This window comes from Pseudopodoces humilis, chromosome 9 (genome assembly GCF_049639895.1).
Source record: "Pseudopodoces humilis isolate 2021_Gansu_Grassland_sample_001 chromosome 9, ASM4963989v1, whole genome shotgun sequence".
Lineage (NCBI taxonomy): Eukaryota > Metazoa > Chordata > Aves > Passeriformes > Paridae > Pseudopodoces > Pseudopodoces humilis.
In genome coordinates, this window is record NC_142208.1 from 2,513,101 (window position 1) to 2,526,166 (window position 13,066).

A 13,066-nucleotide genomic window follows, 5' to 3' on the forward strand; every position below is an offset into this window, starting at 1 on the left:
GCTTCAGGAGCTAGAACAGCAGTGAGGTTTTTTTGTCACAAGAATCTCAGTTGTGATACAGACAGGTACCTAAGGTGGGCCTGCCTACCCACTTTGGGTGGAGCCAAGTGTCTGCTGCTGTTTTTTTCCTGCTGAAACCAAGCTCCTCAGGCTGTGTTCTAAAAGCACCAGGCACTAGCCTGGTTTGGCTCATCCATATTCTTTTCTCCTCTCTGAAGTTCAAGCTAATCCAACAATGTGTTGTTGGAAAAGCAACTGCAGTGATTCAGACTTGCTTCTCCTTTTGGGGGGAAAGCAGCAGTGTACTCTTCTCCTGATTTCCCAACCAATCGCCATCTGGTAAATGAAACACATGTGCTGTGAATTTTTTTGTTTGTTTCAGTAAGTTTTTAATTTTAATTTTTTTTTTGTACAGAAAACAAAGCCACCAAAGCATGACTTTTGGCCAGGAAGAAGCATTTTCTTAAGGGGGATGTGACTATAGGTGATGTTTCTGTTCAAAAGGCAACTTCAGCCAAGGAGAAATTTTCCCATTGTGGTATTCAGGCTCTTGGGGGGGTTCACAAATCTTTTTCCTTCTTGTCACAGAGGAGTTCAGGCTTCACCATATCAAATTCTGACACAATCCACTGTCTGTCTCCCTTCAAAAAAACCTTTGTCTTTTCTGGAGCTGAAATTTTATCTGCAGATAACTCAAGCATGCCAAGCCGCCACCTTGTCAGCCTAGAGAGGCTATTACTTTGTTCTAAATTTTTCTCTTCCAGAATTAATTTTTCATGTTTATTCATTAGGAGTTAACCCTGCTTTTCTTGGAGACAGATGAACCATAAACATTTCTTAAATTTGACTACTCTGGGATACTTTTTGTTTGCTGTGAGGTAGATGCAGGGGGATGACTGTTGGCTGAAGCTTCAAGGAGAGTCTCTCCATTCTGTGGAAAAGTTAGGAGTTCTCAAGGAAATCACACCTTATGGACACAGATTGTGCAAGGCAAGTTAAATGAGTCAGGCCATTAAGCAGATGCATTCCTGCTGGCTGTAACTTTTTATAGGAAAAGGCAGATGTGCTATGTTTTCTGCCCCTCTGCCAACAGTTCTTTGGTGATCCTTTGCTCCTCAAATCAGTGTGGAAATACCTGTGCTCTGGTGCACCTGCTCCTGTGGCTGGTTTGCAAAGGCAGCCTGTTTATTTGAGAATAGCAACTGGAAAAAGAAAATTTCACCCTACTGATTAGGATAGGAGGTAACTCAGGAAGCAGGATTGTTGTCCTTAAGAAAGGGTGAGAATTTTTTTTTTGTTTTTACAGCTCTTCTGAGTTATCTCTGACACCTGTGGAGGTGTTTCTAGGGAGTTTTTCATGGCTGAGGTTTACTGTAATGTTTTCTAGGTGGAACACCTCAAGGAATGTGCTGCATTTTGTGTGGAGGAAGGGAAGGGACAACTTTAACCAGGAAAAAGCAGCGTTTGGCATTTGTTTCTGTGGAAGTTTATAGCTACCTCTTAGAAACCTCCAGTGCATTGCTGGAGTCTAGCAGTCTGAAGTAGGAAGGAAATGTTGTGTCCTTGCTGGAGGTGCTATTTTCAGTGCTGCTGCAACAGATGGGACCAGTTTACTCTGTTTGGGTACCCTCGTTTTTCATTTGTACCTCCAAAGCTGTGCTTCATGGTGGCTGCATCCATCCACTCAGATCCTCTGGCAACTCAGCTCACAGGTTAAATCTGGGGTTGCTGAGTTTGCCAAGATTCTTCTGCCAGTTTAGTGGCACCAAAGTTTTTCCCCAGTAGTTAAACACTCCTGTCTCACTTTCAAGGGAAGCCCGAGCCAGCTACTGTCCTACATCTTTATAAATAATCCAGTTTCAATTTCTAAAAATGCCTTAGTAAAGCTAAATCTAAAAGCTTGTGTGTTTGCAATGCATCACCTTCTCCCCTTAGCCCTGAAAATCAGTACAATTATTTGGCAGAATAATGCAGCTCATGAGGGGAGGGATGCCACTGATCATCCCTGAGGGGGAGGCTGAGCCATGGCTGGGTGTAGAGCTGTGGAGTTGGAGATTGGGCATTTCCAGGGCTGAGGATTTTAGGAAGAGGTGAAACTTTACTACAATGACAGTTAAAAAGAAATTGCCAGGCTATGGCTTAGGTTTCTGCATTGATTGATACTTGGTGGACTCTACATCAATTTGAATCGTGTTCCGAAACAAATGTAGTTCCTCTCCAGCAAAATTACTGTGATCAAATATTGCCCCAATCCCTACCTGAGGAGAAATTACTTTTGCTGCTAGATTTAATTTTCCCAAATCTGATTTATGTGTCTTGGTAGGCTAATAACTTCAGTACGGTGTGAAATTCTTTATCTCAAAATTGTGCTCTGTGAGATGAAAATTTGGAGGGGAAAAGATCAGTAGCTGTTGGGTCTGTCTTGAAAATGGGGGAAGGAGTGGATCCAGATATTTCATTAGCTGGAATGTACCTCCTGGCACCCTTTTAGGAGTTATTCTTATACAGATTTCATGGAATAATAGAAAAGTTCATGTTGGAAAGGAATCTTAAAGCCCATCCAGTGCCACCCCCTGCCATGGGCAGGGACACCTTCCACTATCCCAGGCTGCTCAAAGCCCTGTCCAGCCTGGCCTTAGACACTTCCAGGGATCCAGGGGCAGCCACAGCTGCTCTGGGAAGGAAAAGTCATAATTGGTTTTGGTGGAGGCAGGGTTGAAGCTATGAGGTTTTCTTTCCTCCTGGTTTATGAATCTCAGTGTTAATGGTGAAACTTCTCTCCTGATTGCTTCACCCTTTCCCTTGCATACTGACTTTTCCTTTCCATTGGACTTGTGCTTTTTCCCCCATTTTAATTTTTCCTTCCCCTCTTCCCAATCCTCATGAGAAGATGGAGACAGGAGAGCTGGGAGCTGTTACCCTCACTTTTCTGCTGTTGGCTCTGGCTTCAGACAGAATTGACAGTCAGGTGCTGAGATAGGAACAGGTGAGGAATTTTCCTACAGCATCTGTTGGGTCAGGATGTCTTGATGTGCTCTGGCAACGTCAGATTTGGCTTTTTAATAAACACACAGCTCAAGAAAGCTCTTTGAGTTCTTAGTGACTCCATCTCAGCCAGTCTCTGCAGGAGTTTTTATGCCTAAATAGTTCCTCCTAAATACAATTTTTTTCTTTTTAGATGATCTTCCTGCATTGCAGTATATTTAAAGTCATAATTGACGTTCTGCATTGATTCATGGGCTTACCATGTCCTAGTAGAATTGTTCACATAAGTGCCTGTTACCCCTTCTCTGAATTTTACTGTTCTCCCTCTCACATGCTTGTGCTGCCAAGGCCAGTTTTGACATCAAAATGATGATTCAAGTGTTTTATCTGCTCTGGATCTCCAAAATGTCTACAGAAAATTCAGTGCTCGGGGGTACCCAAGTGTGGGAAGTCCCTTTTCCCCAGGATGAGCTGCTTAGTGCTTTCAGTCTTGGAATCATGAGCTAGTCAGGGGGCTGGAAAAACAGGAGCAAGTCGTCTTCTGAAAAAGGATGTAAGAGTTGGGATCTTCCAATTCTTATCTGCACTGAAAAAATCTCGGGCTTTGGAAAGGCCAGGGAGAGAGCTGGACAGCTTGTCTCAATTTCCTTGGAGAACAGATTAGCAGAGAGAGAGAGGGTCATTGTTCATTGTTTGGGGAAGTCAAATACCCACATCATGCTAGAACTGATGTAACTGTTGAAATAATGTTGCATTTCTTCCTTTCACCTGACCCGGGTGGTCTCAGTTTGAATGGACTCTGTTTTGTCCTGGCTTGGGATTGGTGTTTTCCTAATGGGTTTGAGTCTCTCTGTTGACTCTTCTGCTTTAAAAAAGCCATCTATGAATTATGGCATAAATAAAAGTTGTTAGGTCATTCTGTTCTGGAAAAAAAGCCCCAACCATTTCTTTTGTCTGAGGATATTAATTCAACTTCTGAAAATGACTGTAGAGCTGCTATGAGCAAGAATTTAAGGTAAGGTTGGCTTATCTCTTGGAAACATAAATACAGTCTACAGATTCCTTGTAGCTCTAGTGCTAGAACATCATGATAACTCCAAAATAATGAAAATAAGCAAACATAAAAGTTAAGTATTTTGTTGTTTTTTCCTCTTGGCTGCTTTTTTGTATAATATAAAAAATAATTTTTTATTATAGTAAATAATTCAGGAATTGGGTTTGTTTCTTATTGTAAGCTGTAATTACATTAGTTGATGGGAGTTTTATACTTGATCTCAGTTTTATTCCTTGCCTTATTGCAAACTGTGGTGTTGAGCTTTTTGTTGCTGCACAGGGCAAGATGTTATTTTTAATCTTTCTAAAAGTGAGCATCAGCTTTCTCAAGTGATCTTGACTTCAGTGCCTGGAGTTTTTAACCAAATATACCAAATATCATGGCACTTCTGATTTAAAAAAAGAAAATTGTGAGAGGTTGTATAAATTGCAGATGGAAAATTCAGCTTCCAAAGGGATTTTAATTGCTCTGAGATAAGGATGCTCTTTATTTTGGAGCTGCTGTGAGAACTGGCTGCTTTCAGCTCTCTCAGGCAGTTGCTACCAAGTGAACAGTCTGGGTAAACATCCCAGCAGAATCAAGGATGGAGATTGCTTGGACAAAGCAGATAATTTAGTGTTTCTTAAGGCTCAGGCAAAGTAAACATTTATGCAGTACTAAAGCCAACAATCAGAAATGTTGTAAAAATCTCTTCAAGCTCCCAAGTAAACGCTGTGGGGCTTAATTTTCATTTTGGTTGATTAAATGATACTGGCAATACTTCCCTTATCCAATACATGTTAGGAATATAAAGCTGTAATTAGGATGGGGAACCCTAGGAAGGGCAAGGATAGATTCTTGGGGAAAGCAACAAATTCAGATTTTCCTCTGCATATGGAACAGAAGTTCATCCCTGGAGATGAAATGGGAACATCAGGTTTGTGTAGAGTGGGAATAATTTTAAATTTGAAATCAGAGTTGTTTTTCATAACCATCTCATTGTTGTTCAGAGCTGGAGAGGATTGGAGAATCAGTGCCGTTAGCTGGCTGCATTCCATTAACGCTTCAATTTTAAACCTGTTTATTTGAAAAGGAATAAACAAAACCATAATGCCAATTTTAACAGGAGCACAGATGAATATCAAATGGATGCTGTTTGGATGGATTCACTGTGAGCACTGAAATTTGTGGTGTTTGCCCATAAATCCAGGTGGGGATGGACAGGTAACCTGTGGCTTTGGCACCTCTGCCATCTCTTGTGCTCCATCTCGCCTCCCTTGTCCCGTGACTGGGCAAAAGTCTGAATCTGATAGGAAAAAACCCACTGGCAAGGGATTTGTTAACGATTTTTCATTACTTGATTGGGCCATGAAGTCTTCAGGGGCTTCTCCACCACCTCTTACCTTAAAAGATACCGAGCTCCAGCCCTCAAAATTATCTGCTGAATATTTGATGTGTTTTCCCTCCTTCTTCTTCTGTTCCTGCCCCAAATTCCCCATCGCTCCACTGTGGGATCCTGACCTGCAGCAAGTGGCACTGATGTATCCAGCTCTTTGCAGCCTAACACACCACAAACATGAGAGGTGTTTGCACAGAGAAACTTGTTTCTGGAAGTTAATGGTTTAGCAGAACGGTGTGGTGGCATCCTGTGTTGCAGAAGCAAATAGAAAACAATAGATGTGGCTTTATTTTTGTATTCTGTTGTTACTCTCTGCCTGGGAATATGTGAGTAGAATGGCAAGAATTGGGAATAAAAGGTAAAAATTAGGCTGCTGCTCCTCTGCTCTGTGTTTTTTTCGGAATTCCTTTACCATTCTGTTCGCAGTTTTAAAGCTGACCTTGTGATTGAAAAAATTGCCTCAGAAATAAAACCTTTATTACACAAGAACACTCAGCAGATTTCCTTTTCAAAGGCAGCATTTACCCTTCGCCTTGAGTCCTGTGAGCCACCAAAATTGCTTTGCCTCCTGCAGCTGGTGTGTGATGAGGTGGTGTTTCTGTGGTTCCTTTTTCTCTGCTGTAATTATGTTTGGATTTGTAGCTCTGCTTTTCCATTTGTCTCTGTTCCGCTGCACGTGTAATGGGGTATGGATTATATTTTATAAGTTTTGACACTTTGAAACTTGCCCTGTACTTACAGTTGAATATAAATTGTTTTGCTCCAGGCTAGCAAAAAAAGGGATTTAAGAACAGTAGGGTTTTCTTAGGAAAATTTAAATGCCTGGGTTGGGTTTTGTTTGATAAGTTTGCTTGTTATTTGGCTAAATTTGCCTTTTAAAATCTAGCTGTGACTTTGCTTCTGGCCAAATGCCTCTTACCTGCTGTAGCTGCTTATCAGATCTACCTGCCATCTTCCATGCCGTGGAAATCGAGAGATGGGCCGCAAATATTCCATGGAATCATGGAATGGTTTGGGTTGGTAGAGACCTTAAAGATCATCCAGTTCCAGCCCTTTGCAGGGCAGAGACACCTTGGCTAAACCAGGTTGGTCCAAGACTCATCCAGCCTGGCCTTGAACATTTTCAGGGATGTGGCCTCTGTGGGAAGCTGAGGTTCCCTCTCGATGAGGGTTTTGGGGAAAGGCTAAGGAATTGGAATAACACTGATAAGCAGTTGGATGTGACAGTCACGTATGTGCCAGTAGCCAACACTCACAGGTATTTAATCTGATTATTAGGCAGATTACGTGCCTCTTTCAGAACAGGTAATAAACACCCATGAGTTGATCTGTGACACTTTTCCAGGTTTAGGACAGGCGTCACTTGGAAACTTTGTTGTTTTCCTAAAGCAGCGTTCTCTCTTAGCAGGATGTTCCGGCTGCGGTTCCTGCCCGTGGCCGCGGGGCTGGCGGCGGTGGCTCGGCGTTACCATGGGACAGCCCAGCACCCCGGCACCCGGCGTAGGCTCGTGGTGGCAGCTTTCCTCGGGACCACTGCGGCCACAGCAAGTGCCAGATTCCTTTGGCAGAGGTAATATATGGATATCTAATTTCTTTTCTGCCCTTGGTAAGTACCTGCGTCGCTCCTGCTTGTCCTGCTGCTGCTGAATGGGAGGAATGGCTGAGGGTGATGCCCTGAGGAGCTGCTTTGCTGCTGGGAGTGCTCAGGGATGCGACAGAGCTCGGGGTTGAGGCGTTGTCTCACACGGGCTCTTTGATGTGGTTTCCTGCCTGGTTTCCTCTCTGCCTGGCGGTTTGTGGTGTTGTGAAGAGAGAAACCTTTGCTTTCACAGCTTCTGATTGAAGCAGCACATCTGGGCGGGGTTTACTCCTCTTTTTTTTTTGTGGTCTGCTGGCTGCTTCATGTATAAAATGAAGCAGAGGAGCAGAAGGGGAGAGTCTGTCCTTTGATGAGAAGGCAGCAGCACACAGGGTTTATGTGGATTTTAAGGGTCAGAGCCTTAGGACACCTCATGGGTTCTGAGGCTCGAAGCTTGTTCCTATAACTTGGAGAAAGGGCATGTTTGGGCTTTCCTGAGGTGACTTTCACTGAACCCTGGGCCTGTGCCATGTCTGAAGTAAACCAGGGACTCCCTTCTCTTCCATCACGTGGGAGCAGCATGGCTCCAGCAGTGTCACTCAAGCACATGGCTGCAGTTAGAGTCTAAAAATAAAGTATTTGCTGAAAGCCTGTGTTCTTTTCATTCTAATACTCAGGTGATTTGTTGCTGGCTTTCTGTTCACCTGTGGTTAGAAGGCTCTAGTTTTAATGCAGTGTGAGAAAGGTGATGGGAATTGTTCTGGCTGTTCCTTAGAGCTGTCAAGCCTGGCTCTCTGCTAAGAGGAGTTGCTTAGTGGAGGAAGAACACTGTGATCCAGCACAGTGTTGTTTTGTGCTGCATTTTGCTAATGATCTGCACTGATGCAGTCAGTGCCTCTGAGGGCATGGCCGGGATAACGCCCCTTTTCCAGCAAGGAAGCGAGAGTGGGGTTTTTCCACTTCAAACCTTACCCTTAACACAACCAGAAAGACAGTAGGACATCGTGTCCTATGTAAAGCTGTCCCAGAGACATGGAGTTAAAATCTTCCTTTCTGTAGCAGGTTCCTCTCTGCTTTTAAAACCAGCTAAAGTTTCAGGTGCTGGTGTTGCTTTTATCAGGAGGATGGTGCTTTTGCTGGGTCAGGGCTGGGTTTCAGGGAGGGAATTTTGGCTCCTGGAATACTTTGCTGTTCCTTGGAGGCCCTTGGGCACCATCCTCAGCTGAGAGCACTGATAGAAATCAGTCAGAGGGACACAGCTCTCATCAATCTGAAGAGGCTGACTTGCTGTTATTACTCGTTGTGCCTTTCCTTGCTCTGTCTCCTTCATATTTTATAAATTTATAAAGCACTAAATAGAATTGTACAGACTTTCAAGTATTCCTTTCCTATCTGAGCCATGAAATAAATCCTCAGTGTCAGCAACTGTAAAATAAAAGTGCACCCAAGCTTACGATATTAATTTAATTACTTGGCATAAAGCTGCTGAATGAAACAAGGAACGAAACTGATACATTTGATGTAGAAAATTCTTCATACTGACATCCGTGGAAGTTTCCAATGGACTTTCAAGTGGGCATTTTAGCCTTGTTTAAAGAAGTAAGAGATGAAGTGTAAATTTCCTTTGTCTTTCTGAAAATGGAAATCAGGTGATCAGTAGAGTTTAAGTATGAGAGTAGGTGAATACAGAATGTTTGTAATGACATCCTGAGCTACTCAGGTAGATGTGTCCTGAGTTAGTACAGGAAACAGCAGTAAGTAAATTAGTTCTAAGAGATAAATATGTAAATATTTTTTTACAGTTAAGGCAGTAAAGATGTAACAGACCAGATCAAGAAGCAGTTGGAAATTTTAAGTTTCTTGGGCTAGATAAGTAGAAAATGGTGATGGTATGAAGAAAGACAGGAATTGTCAGGTGGAGACTGTCAGGTGCAGTCTGAAACCAGTGTGTTTCAGGTGGATTCTGTAGGATGTGCTGGGGTAAGGAAGCTCCCACAAAGAGAAGAAATGAAGGAGTGAAAAGATATATATGGAAAAATCCTATGATTGTATGACGTAAGATAGACTTAATTGTGTCTGCCTAAGATGGGAGATGGGTTGGTGGGAAATTTCTTTGGTTCACTGCAGGTAAGTGTTGGTTTTGTTGCCTGCTTTTGGGGAATGGATCTCCTCTAAATTATTATACAACAGGAGTAGCTCATGCTGCTCAATTTTCCTGTGGTGAGGAATGCTTGAGCAGTGCAAATAGCTGAGCTTAGAAGACTAATGAAGTTTACCCTTTCTCAGCAATAACTTAAACTCTGAGGATTTCCAGCTGGCAAGAGAAGCAATTAAGTATCTGGGCATTGGCATAATGAACTGAATTAATTTAAATTAATCTTGGAGCAGTCATTGGCTACTCTAAATGAGGCACTAATATATGAGAAGTACTAAACCTCACAGTTTGTGGCGAGCTTAACGTTTGTAAAAAATATTCTGTTACTGATCCTGATGTAAAACTTGTACTCTCTAGTTCCTGATGCCCATTTGGAGTGCTAGGAAATGGCTGCAGATCTGTTCTTCATGTCACAACCTTTCCTGGCTGAATCAGTGGGCATCTGAAAGCACTTAAATTGGAATTTTGGTGCTGAAGCTTGTTAATCAATCTAACACCGAGTGAAATAAGGGAGCAAAAGTACCTTTGGGGGCATAGAGGGTCCTCTGTAAGCAGAGTCATTCCAGTCCTCTTCCTGACAGACTGAATATACTTAATGATACATTTCTTATCCTTCTGTAAATAAATTAGTGGTAAGAGTAAGGGCAAGGCACCTGTGTTGCTCTGGAAATCGCTGCCTCCAGCTCTGGGATCCTCACCATAACACAGACATGGACCTTGGTGGAGTGAGGAGTCCAGAGGAGGCCATGGAACTGCTCCCAGGGCTGCAGCCCCTCTGCTCTGGAGCCAGGCTGGGAGAGCTGGAGGCGTCCACCTGCAGAAGAGAAGCATCCAGGGATGCTTCTCAGAGCTCCTTCCAGTAACTAAAGGGGTTTCAGGAGAGCTGGAGAGGGACTTGGGACAAGGGATAGAGGGACTGGACAAGGGGGAATGGCTTCCCACTGCCAGAAGACAGGAGGAGTTTAGATATTGGGAAAGAATTGTTCCCTGGGAGGGTGGGCAGGCCCTGGCACAGGGTGCCCAGAGAAGCTGTGGCTGCCCCTGGATCCCTGGAGGTGTCCAAGGCAAGGCTGGACAGGACTTGGAGCAATCTGGGATAATGGGAGGTGTCCCTGCCCATGGCAGGGGGTGGAATTGGAGCTTTAAGGTTCCTTCCAAATCAAACTGTTTTGGGATTCAATAGCTCTGCTTAAGAAGGCACTGATTTTTTTGCACCAGTGTCCTGGGGGCTTTAGAGTAATTTGCGTAGGATACATTTTTAATGGCAGAATTACTGGAAATACTTTATGCCAGCTGAAACAGAGACTTCAGAAATCTCTCTTGTAGTAAAACAAAGGAAACCACATAAATCATGGTCAAGAGTGGAGAAACCTGTTTTATAGCTATAGATCTGTCAGGTACAACTTAACCTAATGTATGGGAGAAAAGATGAAAAATTGTAGGTATTATTCATGTGAGTTTATTTTTAGAGCTCTCATGTATTTACATGTCAGGGGGATGGAACGAGCTGATCTTTAAGGTTCCTTTCAACCCAAACCATTTTGTGATTCTATGCTTTTTTTAATTCTTTGTGAGAGGTGACACACTAACAAGACTATCCTTGGGATTCTTGTGCTGAGGGTTTTTTCCTAAGGCTTCAAGACACATTGGTCTGGGAGTGGTGTCTTTAAAGAACACCGTGTTCTCTCCAGTGGCTTTTGGCTGAACACTGGGGTTTTTCCCCATGGACATTGGGGAAGGAAAGGATCAGATCTTGGGGAGCACAGCCCTGTACCCCACTGTGGTAAGCTCCGTTTGGAAAGGCAAACAGCATCTCCTGGATTAAGAAATACCAGATTTATAGTTCACAAGGATATTGGGGTAATGTCAGGACGCCGCGTCATTAGGGATACTGCCTTTGTGATGTTCTTGCCACAAATTCATTTTGTGATAGATCTCACTCAATTTATGTCAACATTGTATATGTGAGAGATGAGGAGGGAAGCAAATGAGTGTCATAACACCCTGAAAAATTGGGTTGTGGCTCTTCATCCTCTCTGGTGACTTTCTCGTTAAAGATTCAGGTGACTAATTTAGTTGCTGAATATGGTTGAGCTGAGGATGAGACAGAGCTCCTTGCTGAAAGCTCTCCTGATCCCTAGAGGTTGCCTGTTTTTATGAATGTCATGTCCAAACTTGCTTTTGCATTGCAGCATGGAAGCCCTGAAGCCTTAAGTGGCTTTTAAACCTCCCTGGGATGTCTCCAGATGTTTACACACAGGGAGAATGGCAACTCTTAGTCAACGGAGGAACATGTGTGTCGGGCAGGATTCCTCCCTCCTGCCTCTCATTTGGTGGCAGCATCTTTGCTGACTCCTGAGTGCCCAACTTGTTGTTATATCTCTTACATTTCCCTCTGAAACTGAGCAGCAACTGATAGCTGAGTACTTTGCTACTGCCTTCAGGATTAGAATAACTGAGCACTGTTATCTCTGGCACAAAGCTTTGTGATTTTTTCATGCTGCTCTGCTTCTGTCATTCAAAGGAGAAAAATACTTTCAAGTGAGGGGTTGATTGCAAGAAGACCTGCAACTTGGAGTGTTGTGCCAATGCTCAGTGTGAATCCCAGCATCCTTCCTGCATGTATATCCTATGGGTGCATGTGTTTGGCTCTCTTAAAGAATGATTCCCCAAGAGAGAACTTACCATTGCAGGCCTCTGGTAGCTCAGTGTTTTTGGGGAGGATGAGGAATCTAATCTTACACTCGATTGTTGGATTTCTCCAAGGATTCAAAGGAGATATTGCTGAGTTGATGGGAAATAATCTTTGATTCAAATTCAGTTCACTGGAGGGAAACAGTCTGAAGAGATCAGAATGGTTGAAGCATGGCAGTAGGGTTCAGGATCCAGGGCAGGCATACTCTGGGGAAAGGCTGGTGGGTGACCTTGGCACACAGTGAAGGAAGGCTTTGTATTTTCATTTCCCTTTTGTGCAGAAGCTGCAGCACCAGGAATTCCATTGGAAAGTCAGTCTCATCAAACAGGGGAAAGAGACAGTTTTCACTTGCTGAGGGAAGTCCAGCAGGGTGGATATTTCTGGAGCTATGGGCTTTTTGTTCTCCAGCCACACTCTGACATCTACACTGAAAGACGTTTTTTATGGAAGTTGCAGTTGTTGGCAGCCAAGGATTTCAGCAGAGGGTGGTAAAATCCACAGAGAAAGGTGCCTGTAGAGAGTTGCTCCTTCAGTGGTTAATTCAGTGAGTAGCTTGGCCAGTGGCCTGGAGGTGAGGAACAGCTGTTAAAACCTTGCTTGAGAAGTAGCCTACAGACTCTGCCTTTCTCCTCAGAGCACATTTTCCTGGATGCTGGGATGGTGATCTGACTGTGGAGCAGAGTTAATTACCTGGCTAAACCAGAGGGAGGAAAAAGCTGACTGTATTCAAACAGCCTCCATCTGTATCGCTGGAGCAACTGACTTGACAGCCTGATGGATTGAAGGAATATGTGGGATGTGCTGAAAATGTTTGATTTTTCAATTTCATCTATCCATTCCCTGGTCTGCTAGCTGTCAGTCAAGCATTATAGAAGCAAATCTTTCCTGATACAGCTATTCTCCAGCATGTTTCCTATGGAACAGGTTAGTTGTGGAGATAAGCAATTGATTTCCTATTGCTTTTCTGTCCCCTTTTCCCAAGAGATTCCCTCAGAGCTACTTAAGATGGGTGTCCAGCCTGCACGGGACAAAGGGCTTTCCATGTCAGTGCTGCTGGTGTAGCCTCAGCTGGCAGCTGCATTTTTCAGCCAAACCCACAGCTCCTCAAGGGTGTGCCAGTGCTGATTAAACTTTCAGAAAAGGCTTCAGGACAGGTGCCAGCATGGACTTCATGCTCCAAAAAAGGTCAGCTGCTGGACTGTTCCAGGGAAAGAATTTCC

At 43.6% G+C, this 13,066-nt stretch overlaps 1 protein-coding gene across 4 annotated transcripts in view; it reads left to right on the plus strand.

Moving 5' to 3' along the window:
* Positions 1-13,066, plus strand: part of MICU1 (mitochondrial calcium uptake 1) — an 84,386-nt gene that overhangs the window by 4,037 nt on the left and 67,283 nt on the right. For 3 of the 4 annotated variants that reach the window (XM_088059336.1, XM_088059334.1, XM_005533110.3), the window contains one exon: positions 6,826-6,987. In XM_088059336.1, coding sequence (XP_087915462.1) covers positions 6,827-6,987 — 161 coding nt within the window. In that variant the 5' untranslated portion in view covers position 6,826. Of the gene's footprint in view, positions 1-6,822; positions 6,988-13,066 lie in introns of all 4 variants that reach the window. The other variant, XM_088059335.1, reaches the window with a different exon arrangement.